The sequence below is a fragment of the Loxodonta africana genome, chromosome 16 (assembly GCF_030014295.1).
Source record: "Loxodonta africana isolate mLoxAfr1 chromosome 16, mLoxAfr1.hap2, whole genome shotgun sequence".
In the NCBI taxonomy this organism is placed as follows: Eukaryota; Metazoa; Chordata; class Mammalia; order Proboscidea; family Elephantidae; genus Loxodonta; species Loxodonta africana.
In genome coordinates this window covers 42852392-42869539 of record NC_087357.1, presented here as the reverse complement: position 1 = coordinate 42869539, position 17148 = coordinate 42852392, and the positions used below count along the sequence as shown (strand labels likewise).

Genomic DNA, 17148 nt, shown 5'->3' with positions numbered 1-17148 from the left:
CTTCTGGTGTTAACTTCGTGAGACTGAGTAAAATTTCTGAGCTGTTACTGCTTTAGCTCCCAAAAATTAGGAAGTTGGATGAGATCATTTCTGAAGTAATTGTAGCTCTAAAGTTTTATAATTCTAAATGATCTGAAACTGTGTACCTCATTTCTTGCGGTAATATAATAGGTAATTGGTAGATGTTCAGGCTAGCTCATAAAATAATGTAGTAAATGTCTTACATAGGTGAAATTCTAAACACTTGCAATGAAAATACTGGAAAACAATAATGTTGCAATTGAGATCAAACAGAGTTCAGTAATTATTTCTCCTAAATGTTAGTGCTTAAGGAAAATGCAAATTACATTCATTCAGCAGATATTAACATTTTCTTTGTGCCAGGTCCTGATCATAAAAAAGATAAGTTATATTAAGTGTCAGAACACATTTTAGCTTCATTGTTAAACTGATCAATTGGCTTACCCTTGAATCAGAAGCATCCTGTAATTGAAGTCCTGGCCATACAACTGGAATTGAAAATTCCATTAACAAAAATGAAGGGATTTTCAGGGAAGAATGTATACTAGCCAGGGTGGGGTCCACCTCTTGATGAAGAAATGAGAGCACCTCTCAGGATTAGGTGTTTCAAGCTAAGGAATGCTTTAAACTGGTATTCTAAAGTAAGCTCAATTAAAGGTAGATGCACTTTTCTTGCCTTGTAGGGACAAGTTTAAAATGTGATACATAGTCTTGGGTATTTCTAGCATAGATGACATTTTATAAGATAGAGAAGAGGGGAAACTCATGGCTCCCTGGGATGTTAGTATACAATATAAATAGCATAGAAAATGAAGAGGAAACAGAATCCTTAGTTATGGACTGCCGTGATTCTACTGGAATGATATCAGTAATTATGATGTAATACTGAGATAATACTATGATTTAGGAAAGAGTATAAAAAGAAGGCAGGTGACGTTTGTACATTAACATATTATAGTGTCTGGCACATAGCTGAGACGGTAGAAAGGCTCAGGAAACAAGACAATGTACACTGCCTGCAGGTGGCACGTGGCAGAGGTTCCTCCATACCACCTCTGGTCCTATAATCACTGATACATTCAGCTACAATTGGGTAGGAGCATTCGTTCCTACGTAGAGAAGAAAGATGGTCATGAGACAGAATGTGCTAAATGTATGATTTAACACAACGGGGTCACTTTGCTATATAAAGAGTTAATATCTTCCTCATCTTCATTTAAGCCAGGATTCTATATGTTATACCTAATTCACAGTGTGGAACCAGTGGTGGCTGCCTGTGGTGATCTACCAGCAATCTCTCATCTTGCTGATTTAACAGCCTTAGCTCTCATTCAGTGTACTAACTCAATAAACTGCTTATCCTGATCTTTCAGCACTGATAAACCTCTTCTCGGAGAGATCTACTGATACCTTAGTCAAGCGTTTGTCATGGTCTGTCCTGTAAAATAGTGTCCTCTGTACGGAGTCCATAATTCATGCAGATGCTGTAATTCAGCCATTCCTATAAGTCTCTTTCAGAGTCTGGCATGTTGCTTTTCAGATCACAGCTCAGAGCCAGCATAGTGCTTTAATTCCCAGAAGCAAACCCCTGTGCAGCAGTAAAAGATTTGATACCTACCTGGAAAAACATCAGAGCTTTGGCAATCCTGTTGTAGAGATTAAAGGAGAGAGTTGTGTTACAAATATACCAAAGAAATTAGAAAATCCCATTTAAAGAGCATTTGTGAGAGTAAAAATGTAAAACATCACAAATTCATTGCTGAATTTTAAAGAATCCATTATGGGTCAAAATAGGCATTGAGTAGTTAGGTTGTTGTTGTTGGGTGCCGTCGATTCGGTTCCAACTCATAGCAACCCTGTGTACAACAGAATGAAACACTGCCTGGTCCTGGGCCATCCTGTTATGCTTGAGCCCATTGTTGTGGCCACTGTGTCAGTCCATCTCGTTGAGGGTCTGCCTCTTTTTCGCTGACCCTCTACTTTACCAAGCATGATGTCCGCCGCTAGGGATTGATCCCTCCTGATAACATGTCTAGAGTATGTGAGACGAAGTCTGGCCACCCTCACTTCTAAGGAGCATTCTGGCTGTACTTCTTCCAAGACAGATTCATTCTTTTGGCAGTCCGTGGTGTAGTCAGTATTCTTTGCCAACACCATAATTCAAAGGCATCAGTTCTTTAGTCTTCCTTATTCGTTGCCCAGCTTTCACATGCATATGAGGTGATTGAAAACACCATGGCTTGGGTTAGGTACACTGTAGTCTTCAAGGTGATTTTTTTTGCTTTTTAACACTTTAAAGAGGTCTTTTGCAGCAGATTTGCCCGATGCAATGCATCTTTTGATTTCTTGTTTGCTGCTTCCATGGGCATTGATTGTGGGTCCAAGTAAAATGAAATCCTTGACAGCTTCAATCTTTTCTCCGTTTATCATGATGTTGCTTTTTGGGCCAGTTGTGAGGATTTTTGTTTTCTTTATGTTGAAGTGTAACCCATACTGAAGGCTATAGCCTTTGATCTTCATCAGTAAGTGCATCGAGTCCTTTTCACTTTCAGCAAGCAATGTTGTGTCATCTGCATATCCCAGATTATTAATGAGTCTTCTTCCAATCCTGATGCCGCGTTCTTCGTATAGTCCAGCTTCTCAAACTATTTGTTCAGCATACAGATTGAATAAGTATGGTGAAAGGATACAACTCTGAAGCACACCTTTCCTGACTTTAAACCTTGGAGTATCCCCTCGTTCTGTTCACAATACTGCCACTTGATCTATGTACAGGTTCCTCATGAGCACAGTTAAGTAGTTAGGTAGTAAACTTTATTCTAGGGTGATTAAAATTACCTTGAGGCTATGTGAATCACTATCATAATTTTTCATACTTCAGAAGAATAACAAGATTTGTATTGAAAGGGCTGCATAGTTAGTAAATAAAAAAAAGTAATTTAAAGAAAATGTGTGACATAAACTCATTACAAATAAGAGAAAGAATAAAAAATTTTTCTGAAATATTCCTATAAAACTGTTATGGCTTGCCAGGTCAAAAATTAGTCTAAATGCAATGTGGTGTCCTGGTTTGGATCCTAGGACAGAAAAAGGACCTTAGTGGGAAACACTGGTGAGATCCAAATAATTTAGTTAATCATTTTTGACAAGTGTTCTAGGGCTATATAAAATGATGGCATTCTGGGAAGTTGGGTGAAGGATACACAGGAACTCTGTGTACTGTCTTTCAGCCTTTCTGTATATCTGAACTATTCCAAAATAAAAAGGTTTTAAAAATTAGTACTGAACATCAGGTTAATCAGGTAGTTATTTTGGGTTGATATTGTTTTGTTGGCTTTTTTTTTTTTAACCTTCAAATTTTATTTCCTAGGTCTTAACCCATACTTAACTCTGAACACCTCTGGTAGTGGGACAATTCTTATAGATCTGTCTCCTGATGATAAAGAGTTTCAGTCTGTGGAGGAAGAGGTAGGTTCATATACCTTAAATAATTGGAAAAGGTAGGTCAGCAACATGTGTTGTTGTTTCAGTTGCTGAATTTACTGGAGAATTCCACATCTGATGGAACTCACAGTATGGTTTTAACTCTTACCACCTGGAAACTGAAAATTGGCGTTTAAGATACGTTCCCTTAATGAACCTTGGTTCCGGTAACTTGGTTCAGTGTTAAAATTAATAACACAATTCTGTTGGAGAAGAGGTTGCTGCCATTTGAAAGAAAATGCTGTTGTTCCCTCTTTTCTCATGAAGGCAGTTGCAAAGCCTAGTATCTTAAAGACCAGAACGTGGGTGCTACTTAAACAGGAAAATTTTCCTCCAGCTGTCTTCACACAAAACTAAACTCTTGAATCCACTAAAATGTTTGAATAGTGCCCTCCTTACTCTATGAAGAACACATACCCTATGTATGTGAGTTGAGCACAGAGATAAAAGCTGAGTGAGACTTGGTTCTAAACTTAGGAGATTCCCACTCTCAGTAAAGTATAAGTGGTACTTTATTAGGGTAAAATGAACGGGAACAAACAAATCATCATTTTGTTTCCTTTTTTAATATGTTTCTTTTTCTTCCTTTAGTTTTCATTATATAATTTTCACCTATAAATACTTTTTCAGGTTGATTATACTAGCTAGCAGCTGTCTCTAAAATATAATACTCGTGAACTTAGAGAACTCATATTCTGTAAACAAAATGTTAAAACCTGTCTTGTATTCTCAAAGATAGATGAGTCAAGAGCTATGTTCCCCAAATCAGAAAGACATAAACGCTAATATACGTATATTTGAAATAATTTTTCCATCAGATGCAAAGTACAGTCCGAGAGCACAGAGATGGAGGCCATGCAGGTGGAATTTTCAACAGATACAATATTCTCAAGGTAATACGTTAGTGAAAATAAAGTTTGCTGAAATCAGTTTTCAGAGCCTGAAGCCAAAAGCAACTTTCATAAGAACATAGTATATCCAGCCCAGTAGGTCTGTGACATGGCATCAAGGGATGTTTTGGGGAAGAATATATCCTTGGAAGAATACAGTATAAAATCCCTGTAGTAGCCAATAATCATCAGTAATAACCAATAATCCAGCCCTTGTTGAACACATTCAGGTCTAGAGATTATGCTTTATCTTGGGATAATAATAAATCCTGTAGATTTAGGACTTTAAATATAGAAAGTATTATTAAGGTAGATACCCTATGGTAACGAAGTTGAATTGTTTTGTGGCTCACAAAAGGAGATATGTGCGTGCGTGCGTGTGTGTTTATATATATATATATATACTTTTTTTTTTTTTTTATAAGACAATTATACCTATTATAGGCAAATTTCAGCCAGGTCCACTTTGTCTACAAGTAGTAATAAATACATGGTGGCTTGTTAAGGGTGAAGGCAGAAGAGAGATAATGTGTTTGATTTCCAAAGTTCTTAGAAGTTGGATTTGAGAAAGAAACATGCTATATTTTCTTCTCTCACAAAAATATATTCATGCAATATTTTATGAAACATTTTTCAATAATGAATTCTATTTTTGTTCTGTTTTATACATAAATGAAATCTTTTTATGCCAGTTGTCACCCTTGATTATGTCTGTGGCAGTACTTTGAGCCAAGACTGAAACCACAGTTCCCAGATGTGCTCCAGGGACCAGCAGGGGGCTGTAGCACCTTTAAACTAGCTAAGAAACAGTGCTAGAATTGTGAATTTTGACCAAGAAATACTAATGAGACCAGATTCTGTCTTTAAATCTTCTCAGAACAAAAATGTCAGGAATTGGAGAGAAAGAGATGTAGAGGGAATAGTAGGTATAGAGGTATGTGTGCTTGAAGAAATGTTTTTTGTGTGTCTGTTTCAAATTATTTTGTAATTAAAAACAGATTAGAATGACACTTTGAGCCAGAAAAAGCAGAGAAAAAAGATACTTTTCTGATACATATATACAGAACTCAGCATGTCTGACTTGGAGATGTTTTAGTAATAATTTTAAGTTAATGAGAATGGAAGTCATTTTAATCAGTTGACAGTATTCTTGACCTTCACATATGCTTATGTGTAGTTTTTTTTCCCTTTGAAGTTTTTGATTTCCAAAACATAGTTATACTACCAACTTTATAGTTGGAATAGAGCATTTTTAGTTAACTGAAATAACACATATTTTACATTTCCTAGAAAAGTTTTGTCTCTCTTCCTGCTAAGTATGTGGCCCATCTTTTAGTTAAAATGAACAAGTAGGTAAGTAATTATTAAGACCTAAAGATTTGAAGATTTGAATTTTCTGGTTTACATTTTACAGATTCAGAAGGTTTGTAACAAGAAACTATGGGAAAGATACACTCACAGAAGAAAAGAGGTTTCTGAAGAAAACCACAACCATGCAAATGAAAGAATGCTATTTCATGGTAAGATTCCTTTCCTTAGCCTCCCCCTACATTAGCGTAGCTTTTTGTCAGATATGAAATAAGAATGAATCTGTCTATTCCTGATGTCATTTTAAAAAAGTAAACCTAGTAATTTTATAAATTTTACATTCATATTCACATCTTCCACTTCTTTTGAATTTGTATGTTTATAATGGATGGTTTTAAGTAGGATTTCCGTAATGAAGAAAATATAAAAATGAGGATGTTGCCTATTCATGTTCTCCTTCTTTCTTTATGTAGTAGATTTTTCTTGTTATGATTACTCTAAGGAATGGTGTGTTTTAGTTGTATCTAGTCAATTGAATTAAAATAAGGCCTCAGATCATCTCAGGAGAGTTGTGTATCCTATTCTGATTTTGATTCAAAGTGTGAAAACCACATGTAACTTCGATGTTAAAAGAGCCATTGTCTTTGAACCAGTGGAAGTTTCTGATAACTTTTGTTGAATGGAGAGCACCATTACACATAATTTTTGAAATTTTCTGGCTTTTTGCTTAACAAGCTGGCAGGGATTGATTGGTCTTTCAAGTTTGTAACAAAGATGAATATAGATATTAATACAGTGTTTATCAAGTTTTCAAGCACATTACCTATGGTAACTCCAGCCTGTTCCTTTATTTGGTCATGACTGCAGAAAATTTTTAGAGACATGTAACATTCTATAAAGGAGCCGTGGTGGTGCAGTGGTTAAGCACTTGGGTCCTAACCAAAAGTTTGGGCAGTTTGAACCCATCACTGCTCTGCAGGAGAAAGATGTATCAGTCTGCTCCCATGAAGATTTCAGCCTATGAAACTCTACGGGGCAGTTCTACTCAGTATCATAGGATCACTGTGAGTCAAAGTCAACTCGACGGCACCCAACACACACACACAGTTTTACAAAATACAGCATTTAAATTTCACAGTCCCCTGGAAGAATGGTTATAGCAGAATAAATTCATGTGCAATATCTAAATGGTATTTCTCATTCCAAAACCCTACAAATCATCATGATAATTTCTTGACACAGAGCATAGTTGGCATATGATACGTACTCCCTGTGTATTGACTTGATGGTTATAATGAGTGATTTTTCCATTTTATAGTACCAGTGGTTTTGGTTTTTCCAAATTAAATCAAAGAAGTGATTCTATTCATCAGTAGTTCTGTAAAGTGGAATTTAGTGTTTTGGGTTTTTTGTCCCTTTAGAATCAGGGACCTGATTTTATTGAATCAGCTGTGTTGTTATTTTGGCCTTTTCCAACCACCACCCTCACCCCCCTCTTGGCCTGGTTCCCAAGCTCAATACCTCCTCTTTGGCTAAGCTCCGCTTCTTGGCACACAAGCAAGAAAGAAGGAGAAAGAAGTTGATATGGAATAGGAGAAAGCCACATTTGCAGATAGAATAGCAGGTGATAAAAGGCAGAGAAGTGGCAGGATAGCAGAAAAGAGAAAGAAGAAAATAAGAACATGAGGAGGCTACTTGGCCACTTTTGAGATCTAGAAAAAGTACACAGACATGGGCATCATTGTAAGACCTAATTACATTTAGGCTTGCTATGTGAAGTGAATTATGTGACTCTTGGTTCTGGGTTTGTATAGATTTGGGGTCTAGAATTTGATAGCCCGTTTAGCATTGATATTTCAAGTGATGTTTGTTTTTCTAGTTAGATCTCCACCCTATTAGAAACACTACTTGATAGTAGCAGTGTTCTTTATTCAAAAGTCGTGAACTGACAGTTAACTTTTTTGTTTTTGCTTTGTGGTGGTGGCATGGATGTTTAAGAATTTAACTCCTAAAAGGCTTTAGTTTTTCTTGTAAGATTGTTATCCATCTATATATGTATTTTAGGATCTCCCTTTGTGAATGCAATCATTCATAAAGGCTTTGATGAAAGGCATGCCTACATAGGTGGAATGTTTGGAGCTGGGATTTATTTTGCTGAAAACTCTTCCAAAAGCAATCAGTATGTATATGGAATTGGAGGAGGTACTGGGTGTCCAGTTCACAAAGACAGATCATGTTACGTTTGCCACAGGTAAGAACTCATTTGTTCTGATTTGTTTTGATAAGACTCAGATAAGAACTGGTTAGATATTTGAGAAATGTTCTAGGTAAGGCATTATCTTGGACAATTTTAGGAATCCAAGCTAGGCATGTTTTAGGTTGCTTTTAGCTCTCTCTTACCAGTTATAATAATAGCTAATGTTTATTAAATGAGCTCTATGAGCTAAGCGCAGTTTTAAGCACTTGACCTGTTTAACTCCTTTAATCATTAGGACACTTGGTGCTTTAAAGAATGCTGAATAGAAAATAATATTGATCATGAAAGAGATTTTATTGTAGCCCTTAAATATTATAGGACTGTGGACTCTTAAAAAATCTAGTATTCAAATGCTAAAATGGCATTACTTGTCAGTCCCCTCAGATGCACAGTGATGAGTCTAATCATTTCGTGGCAATGCCTGAGGGAGTCTCTCTTCCCCTGTGGCAAGATCCTGAACCTCAGTTTGTGATATTACTACTCTGAAAATTATAATTAAAACACAAAATCCCTTTAGAAAATACATAATTATCAAATAACTACTTTGCACTAATTTTTTTTTCCCGCACGTTTAGTTACTGGTTTTAACCAGTAGTAACCAGTTACAACTGGTTAAAACTATTCAAATACAGTTAGGGCGTTACTTAAAAAACCTGCAGCAGTAGTTACTAAACATTAGCATGCATCAGAATTACCTAAAGGGCTGGTCAAAACACAGATTCCAAAACTCCACCTCCTGAGTTTCTGATTGAAATGGGTCTGAGCTGGGGGCCTAGAACTTGAATTTTACCAGTTTCCCTAGGAGGTTCTGATTACCCAGTAAGCAGTGTGATAAAAACCAGGTGAAATTGTTCACTACAGATTAGTATGTAAACACAAGTAAGCCCTTGCGTCCTTGCTAACTGTAAGCTGGTGCATACGATTGTTACTGGTTAATCCACCCCTGCTGCTGACGCTGTTTGCTAGAAAGCCCTAGAGCAGTAGTTCTTAACCTTGGCTGCTCGTTGGAATCACCGGGGAGCTTTAAAAAAATCCTAAAGCCTGAGTTCCACAGAGATTTTCCTTTAATTGATCTGGGGTACGGTCTGAACATCAGGTGTTTTAAGAGCTTCCCAGCTGATTTCTAAAGGCTGCCAAGTTTAGGCATGGCAGGCCTGGAGAGAAAGAGCTAGCTGGTATTATTTTTGTTTTTTGTTCTAGATTTAGACTTGTGGGTGTGTTATACATAGGCGCTCTTCCGCCTGCCATCTCACCCACTTCATTTTTGATCACAAATTGGACTGGTGAGGAGGCTTGTAATTTTTTGAGATTTTGTAAATTGAACGCTGCTGTTTTTACTTGTCATATAGTTCTTGGAAAACTAAATAATTCTGATAATTAGTAATAAGCAATGTTCTGGTGCCTCCCCTAAACTAACTTTAGGACAGAATGCTTGGTTCTCTGGAGATAATTTTAACCTAACATTATTCTGTACATTAGATTATCAAGGGACTGATTGATAAAATACTAGAAAATCTGTTAGAAATACTAAGAAGGCTTCCAAAGGATCAACTTAGAATGAAAAGTACATAGCCTGTCTTATTTGGAGAACAGGACCATTAACTGGGCCACCAAAATCTACTACTCCTCTTTTAAAAAAATAGAGAGATTGAGGAACAATGAAGTACAGGTAGTCCCTGACTACCAGTTCTGTCCTGACAACTACGTCATGAATCAGTTCTGACGTAAGTTGAATACCTCTTTTTGTTTATTTTTTTTTTTAGCTTTCATTCTTATTGCTGTTTATTATCGGTGTCTTTATAAATCTGATCTTTGAACATGTGTGAGTGAACAGCTGAGAATGATAAAATCAGCAAATTTTGTGCTGCCCCGTTGTGTGTAGTACCTATTACTAACGATAGTAAAAAAAAAAAAACCAAACCCAGCGCCGTCAAGTGGAATGATAGTATGTACCAAAAAAAAGTTCTAAGTGCAGTTCATCATAACTCAAACGTGTCAGAAGTTGGGGACTACCTGTAATCCTAAAAGGTTCATTGGAGCTAAGGAAGGTCAGTCATGCCCGGAAGGAGTGGCAGAGTAATCAATTTAGATTGATGGTAAGAGAAGACCTATTTAAGGTAGTAACGTATCAGCTGAAATCTGAAAAATAAGTGGTAGTCAGCCAGTTTAAGAGTGGGGAGAGATTCCATTCCAGATGGTAGAGGAAGCTGTATGTATGGAGGCCATGAGGTGAGAAGTTTGACCTGTGTGAAGAAAGAAAATTAATATGCGTGGAACATAGTGAACACAAAGTGGGATTAGAGAAATGGAATATTATAAGAAATTTGGATTTTATTCTAAGTACAGTATGCAGCCTCTAAAGCAGAAAAGTCACGTGATGTGATTTATGTTTTCTTTTAAAAATCACTGGTTGCTTGGATGGGAAATGGATTGGGTGGGAATTACAGTAGAAACAGGAAGATTAGTTAAGAGACCACTGTTACAGTTCAGGTGAAAATTTTTGGTGGTTTGGACTTAATGGCTACAGTAGAAATTGAGAGGTAAATGGATTTGAAATATATTTTGAAGGTAGCATCAACTGGACTTAGTTGGATAAACCTCCAACTTGGCAAGCCACCTCATGAAAGCCCCTTAAACCTCCAACTCCCACTTTGCAACTATGGTTTGAGCTCTTGCTGGGATACAAACAAGATAAGGTTTAATAAGGTTTTCAGGTTTTAGAGTTAAAGTAAGGATTAATTAAATTGACAGATTCTCTCATTAATAAGCATAGGAGAAAAATTCTTACTGAATTATTTTCAGGATGAAATGATAAAAACAGTGAGAAATGTTTATGCATTTAAAAAAATACATTTAAAAGCTTATGGAGTGTAAACAAAGAAATTGTCATACCCAGCTTTGTCTTCAGGGTGTTCTTTTCATCTTATAGGCAGCTGCTGTTTTGCCGGGTAACCTTGGGAAAGTCTTTCCTGCAGTTTAGTGCAATGAAAATGGCACACTCTCCTCCAGGTCATCACTCGGTCACTGGTCGGCCCAGTGTAAATGGCCTGGCATTAGCTGAATATGTTATTTATAGAGGAGAACAGGTAATTTTGTTTTATTTGTTCATCTTCAAAAATGCCTTAGAGCCATACTTTAACCTCTTCTTACTAATCACTTAAATTGACAAGGCGTATTGCCTTAAGAACTGTATCTTTTTTTTTTTCTTTTTAACTGTTACTTGGAAATTATTTCCGTTTCACAGAAAAGTTGCCAATAAAGAGAATTCCCTTATATCCTTCACCCACATTTCCCAAATGCTAATATTTTATCATTCCCTCTCTCCCACCCTCTGTGGGTATGGAGCTGGGGGGGGTGTACATATTATTTTTTTCTGAACTGTTTGTGGATAAGTTACAGGCATGTCCTATCTTTTTTAACTTCTGTAAAATACAGTTAATCTGAACTCTGTATTTAATAATCTGTCTGTGGCAAAGAATGCATAATTCTTTCCTGCTCTCGGTAAGGCAGATCCCGTCAGAATTCTGGAGCAGTGTTCTGAACGGGGGTCTGCATCACAATCACCTCGAGTATTAAAAACACACATGCTTAGTACTCATCCTAGATTCACTGATTCCAAGTCTAAGGGATTGGAGTTCAAGTAAGGATGTTTTGAGAAAATGCCTTTCAATGACTGATCTACAACAGTAGTTTAGAACCTCTTCCCTAAAGATCAGGAATCCTTGTGGAAAGTCATTTTATCTTTTGAAAAAAATCCGTTTACCAATATTTGAATTATTCTTTCTCTTTCAGGCTTATCCTGAATATTTAATTACATACCAGATTATGAGGCCTGAAGGTATGGTTGATGGATAAACGAAGAGTTAGTTGTTTTAGGAAACTAACTCCACGGAACCTAAAATCATCTAAGCTGGTGGTCTCTAAGTTTTACTCCTTGGCTGGAAAAAATCATCTTGTCCACAGGCCTGCGACAAAAGCATAAAAAATGTGAAAGAAGAGTAGCATTCTGACTTGATAAAGCTTTAATGATGTACAGTGTTTTCTAAATATTTCCTGTTTTTCAGCACTTTAACAGATGCCATTCCAGGTTAAACTGGGTTTGTCTGTACTAAATTATAAACAGAGTTAACTTGAACATTTTATACGTCATGCATTGATTCTAACAGAAACTGTAATGTCCTCAACAGAACTCATTTTACTAATACAATACTGTGTTCTTTAAAACACAGCATTTACACTGAATACAGTTTCATTTGTAAAACTGTAAATAAGAGCTTTTGTACTAGCCCGATATTTATTTACATTGCTTTGTAATATAAATCTACTGTTTTAGAACTGCAGCCATTTACAAGACTTTTTCATATGCATTGCTCATCTGGACTTCATCTTGTATCATCATGATTGAGTGATTGTTACATTTGACTCCAGAGGCTATGTTGAGTTGTTAGCAGAAACTTAGTTGGGAAAGATTGATTTATCAGATATGATTTGCTGATGGAAGCATTTATCTCTCATTAGAAGTCTCTCCTATTTAAGAACTTGTTTCATGAATACTCTGGGATTTAATTTGTGATATCTTTTTATGCATAAGACACACATTCCAAAGAACTCTCGCTTTGATAAGTCCTGCTTGCCAAGAATCCTCTTAACTGACCTCGACCTCTGGGTTTAGTGCGGGAAAATTTTCTGCTGTCATTCTGTGAAAATTAGAGCAAGTGCTCTTATTTTTTAGAGAGGCTACATCTTGCCATTGTACAATTATGGCGTTCTTTTGGTGGAATATAAATAGGAAGTTAAGTTTCAGAGGTGGGAAGGGTAAGCCTGGATAATTTCCCAATCTGTTCTATTTACCTTAAGTCTGAAGGAAAAAGGAAAAAAAACATAGCAAATGGCAGTGGGTAGTGTTTTGCCCTAGAATGCTTCCTGTTCCTTTTTCTTGGCCTTATTGTTATACTTAGAGCCAATCCGTACACCACGGGTAAACTCAGTCCAGAACCATAATAAAATGTAGGCGTCCCAGCTCTCTCCTGCCCTCCCCGAGGTAAGTGCAGTGAGGCTGGTGCTTCCTGCTTCTGTGTGGCCCACCACCACTCTGCGCGCCCAGTTGGAGCTCCACGTTCACTTTGTGCACCATGCGGTGACCAGGCTTGTGTTCGGATGGCAGCTATGGAGGGGTGTGCTGTCCCCATAAAATGCCATTCCTGTTTTCTAAAGTAAAGCTGTTTTTTTCCAGGAAATATGCTAAAGTATTTTGGAACAAAGCCACACATTACAGCTTGGCAGTCTTTTTTGTTTGTTGACTCCAGCTCCCAGCAGAAGTTAAGGAAGGATTTTTACCTATGAAAGTCTTTGTGAATGAGGATGTTCCCCTCCACTCTCTGTACTGGCTCACCTTTGTTGTTTTGCATTTTATTCAGTCTTTAAATTTACTTGCCCTTTGCAGTAACTTGTACATAGAGTGCTAGAAAATCATGTTTCCTGTCCTGAGTAAGAATTAATCACGTAAATGCATATCTGGAGTTGTTTTTATGATATAGATTGTGATCGTTACTTAAGAGGTCAAATCCTGACATTGAAGTGCTTTTATACAGTTCTTTAATAATTGCAAATATGATTCTAAAGTTATTTCTTGGACACGAATGGAGTGTGCCAAATTTTATATAATTTTTCAGGTTCTGCAAGCTTCCGGATTTTATAATTAATAGATAATGAGATGAGTTCATGGAGTTTATATTTACATACCTTACCTCTCAACGTTTAGCCCATATTACTCACCCTATGAGTGATTCTGGAATTCCTTGTCATGTAAAATCATTGTGGTCTATGCATTTAGAGTATAGCTGTTTGTGTTCTTTCATCTAATCCATTGTTTAATTAGTGTATTCTTTTTTTTATGAGTGATTATATTGTGGTTAATATGTTAGCATGGCAGTATTTTCAGATAGCTTTTTGTGTTTTGGGGTTTGTGGGGGGTTTTTTTTAGTACTTTGCATGAAATATCTTACTTTACAATGATGGAGGTTTTTTTTTTTTTTTTTTTGGTCTTGCGATTTTTTTTTTTGTTTGAAGTGAAACTTTTTGTGTGATTAGTACTATTACGCCCATCTTGAGTGTCTTACTTGTACTGTATCACATTCCATACCCTCATTTAATTCTTAATAAACTCTTCACTTGTTTTTCTGGGTAGCATGGTAATTACTGGAATAGTATAGATGTGTTGAATGGTCTTTGAGAAAATGGATTAAGATAACAATAAACCACAGTTGCAGGAAAACAATGTAGTTCTGAATTTAATAAAGACTGCAGTTTAAAGTTTGAAATACTGAATGTCACAACCATACCTGCTCAAATGCTTTAAGGTGAAAGTAGCTGTAAGACATTTTTAGACATTTAGTCCATCCAACACAACTTTTTTTTTTTCGCAGCACCACTTTTGGTAAGCCTTAAAGCTCACTCCTAGGAAATCAGTCTTCTTAATTTTTAAAGAGAAATATATTTTTGTTTTCTGTCTCATATTTAAAAAATCATTGGTAAGTTTTCAAAGCTCCAAGTTAGTGACATACATTGCTCTTAAAAGAAAGTAATTTATGTATTTTAGAATTCAATATGCTAAATGTCCGTGTGTGTGATCAGTTCTCTGCTTTCCATAAGATTGGTGGTGCATATAACTCATAAATCATTTCACTTTGAAATATATTTCAGCTGCTTTATCTTACTGCTTCAATTAGGATAATATTAAAGTGTTAGCTCTTTCCTAAGCATGCATGCCAGTGTATCATATGATCCAGTTGTTGGCAGGGCAGTGAGGAAAGAAAACATAGAAATGAATTTTCTAAGCTTTCGTGATTAGTATTCCCGACTGTGCCTTTACCTCCTGTCCTGTCCTGTCCTGTCCTGTCCTATTACAGGACCAGCGTGACAGAGGAAGCAAGTAGTGGTACCTATCCTTCACTAGGAAAACTGTGGATTTCCATGTTAGACTATAATGTGGCTTTCATTATCTTCTGAATGTTTACCACCCTCCCCCACGACACACACATTTTTTTAATGCTTTCCAGTTTAGGCAGACTGTGACCTAAAATACCTAATTTTACCCTCCTTAGAAAATTCTTGCTCCCCAGACAACCCACCATTAACAAAAGTGTCACCTTCGATTGATCACCCACACACAGTTGTCATCCCCATTCAGACCAGTATACACAGAGCCCCCAAAATGGTCTAACTATGCTGTAGAACAGTGCTGCTCAAAAAGTATGGTCTACAGATAGTGTTGGTCTGCATACTATGTTACCAGTCCATAGAAAGATGAATTTAAAAAAGCGAGAATAAACTTTTAGAATCTTTTATAACAATTTGACATTGCTGCAATATGTTTAATGTATTTCACAAAAATATTACTCTGCAACAGATTGGAAATTAAGAAGAAAAAAAAATGGTTCTTCACAGATACTTTGAGAAGTATAGAACAATATCTTTTTTTGCTTACCACTAGACCCAGTACCTAGTATATCCTGGCACGTAGTGTTTCCTCAGTAAATTTTTGTTAAAATGAACTTTTTTTAAAAAAGTGGCTAAATAATTAGACTCTAGGGTCAGATTAACCTGGATTTAAATTTGTGCTGTATCCTTCACCAGCTATTTGACCTTGGATGAAACACATTACCTTTATCCATTTTGTAGTACTTAGGCTTTTAGGGTTGTCGAGAGAATTAAATGATTTTCCATGTGTGCCACTAAGTGCTGTGTATGGGTTTGAGTTTTTCCACTTGTCATGGAGACATGGAATATAATTTTAAAGCTATGGGATTTATGAACCACTGAATCCTTTGTTCAAATGAAATCTTAAGAAACACAAGTTTTAAAACATATAAATTTGTAGGTACCTTTTTTTTTTAAGACCTCAGTTTGAAAATGGCTGATGTAAGCACACAGACATCATGGCAGCCTGGTTGGGGAAGAAAGACAATACTCATAGCCCAAGCTGCATCGTATTCCTACAGAAAAAATAAGCCCCACTCAAGTGGGCTCATGACCAAAAAAATGCATAACAAGCCATTTCGAGCATGAAATGGTAGTCACAATATTGGAGGATTAGCACCCCCACTTGAAACAGAATAACAACAGAATAAGTATGTTTAAAAGCATTTGGTGGAAAAAGAATGCATAAAAATTATTAGAAAAAAACGACAGTTTGAAAAAGCAAAATAGACTTGAAAAGCTAAGTCTTTTGAAACTAAAAAATAAAATTAGTGAAATTTGAAACTCAGAAGGCATATTAAACCACAGATTGGGCATATCTAAAGAGAGAATTGGTGAACTAGAAGATAAATCAGGAAAATACCCAAATTACCGTGGAAGGAAGAGATGGAAAATATGAAAGGTTGAGAGACAAGGAGAACAGAACGAGAAAATCCAACATAAAGAACAGGAGCGGAGAGATTTGAAGAGTTCCAGAATTTATAAAGGATATAAATCCTCAATCGAAGAACAATAACTAGGAGGGTGAATAAAAACAAGTCTACATCTAGACATGTAGTGGAACTGCAGAACAGCAGAAGACGAGAAAAATCTTAATGGCAACCAAAGAGAAAAAATAGATTATCTACAAAAGGAATAGGTGGCGGAGCCAAGATGGCGGACTAGGCAGACGCTACCTCGGATCCCTCTTACAACAAAGACATGGAAAAACAAGTGAATCGATCACATACATAACAATCTTCGAACCCTGAACAACAAACACAGACTTAGAGATGGAGAACGAACTAATACGGGGAAGCAGCGATTGTTTCCAGAGCCTGGAGCCAGCGTACCAGTCAGGTAGGGCACAAGCACAGAGAGCTACTCCACCCCCCTGAACTAACCCCAGGAGGGGGACCAGCCGGTTCTGCGGGCGACGTGGGACACAGCCGGTAGGAGAAGTCCCCGGGAGGCAGTGACTGGTCTTGGAGCAGAAAGAGCAGTGTCCGAGCCGGGGAACCGTCCCGCAGGGATTTGGACTGGACGCAGGTACGGCATAAACACGGAGAGTTGCTCCACCCCCCTGAACTAACCCCGGGAAGGGGACCAGCTGGGTCACACGGGCGGCGTGGGACTCAGCCGGTAGGAGAAGTCCCTGGGAGGCAGCGACTGGTATTGGAGCGGGGAGAACAGCGTCCCAGCCGGGACACTCGGTCACGGCCCAAGCACGGG

The 17148-nt window shown here is 37.1% G+C and overlaps 1 protein-coding gene across 3 annotated transcripts in view; it reads left to right on the top strand.

Moving 5' to 3' along the window:
• TNKS2 (tankyrase 2) overlaps nucleotides 1-14135 on the top strand; it is a 61059-nt gene extending 46924 nt beyond the window's left edge. For all 3 annotated transcript variants that reach the window (XM_003409237.4, XM_023546928.2, XM_023546927.2), the window contains 6 exons: nucleotides 3392-3489; nucleotides 4323-4397; nucleotides 5809-5914; nucleotides 7767-7953; nucleotides 10889-11045; nucleotides 11752-14135. In XM_003409237.4, coding sequence (XP_003409285.1) covers nucleotides 3392-3489; nucleotides 4323-4397; nucleotides 5809-5914; nucleotides 7767-7953; nucleotides 10889-11045; nucleotides 11752-11814 — 686 coding nt within the window. In that variant the 3' untranslated portion in view covers nucleotides 11815-14135. The remainder of the gene's footprint in view (nucleotides 1-3391; nucleotides 3490-4322; nucleotides 4398-5808; nucleotides 5915-7766; nucleotides 7954-10888; nucleotides 11046-11751) is intronic.
• The last annotated feature ends 3013 nt before the right edge of the window (nucleotides 14136-17148 follow it).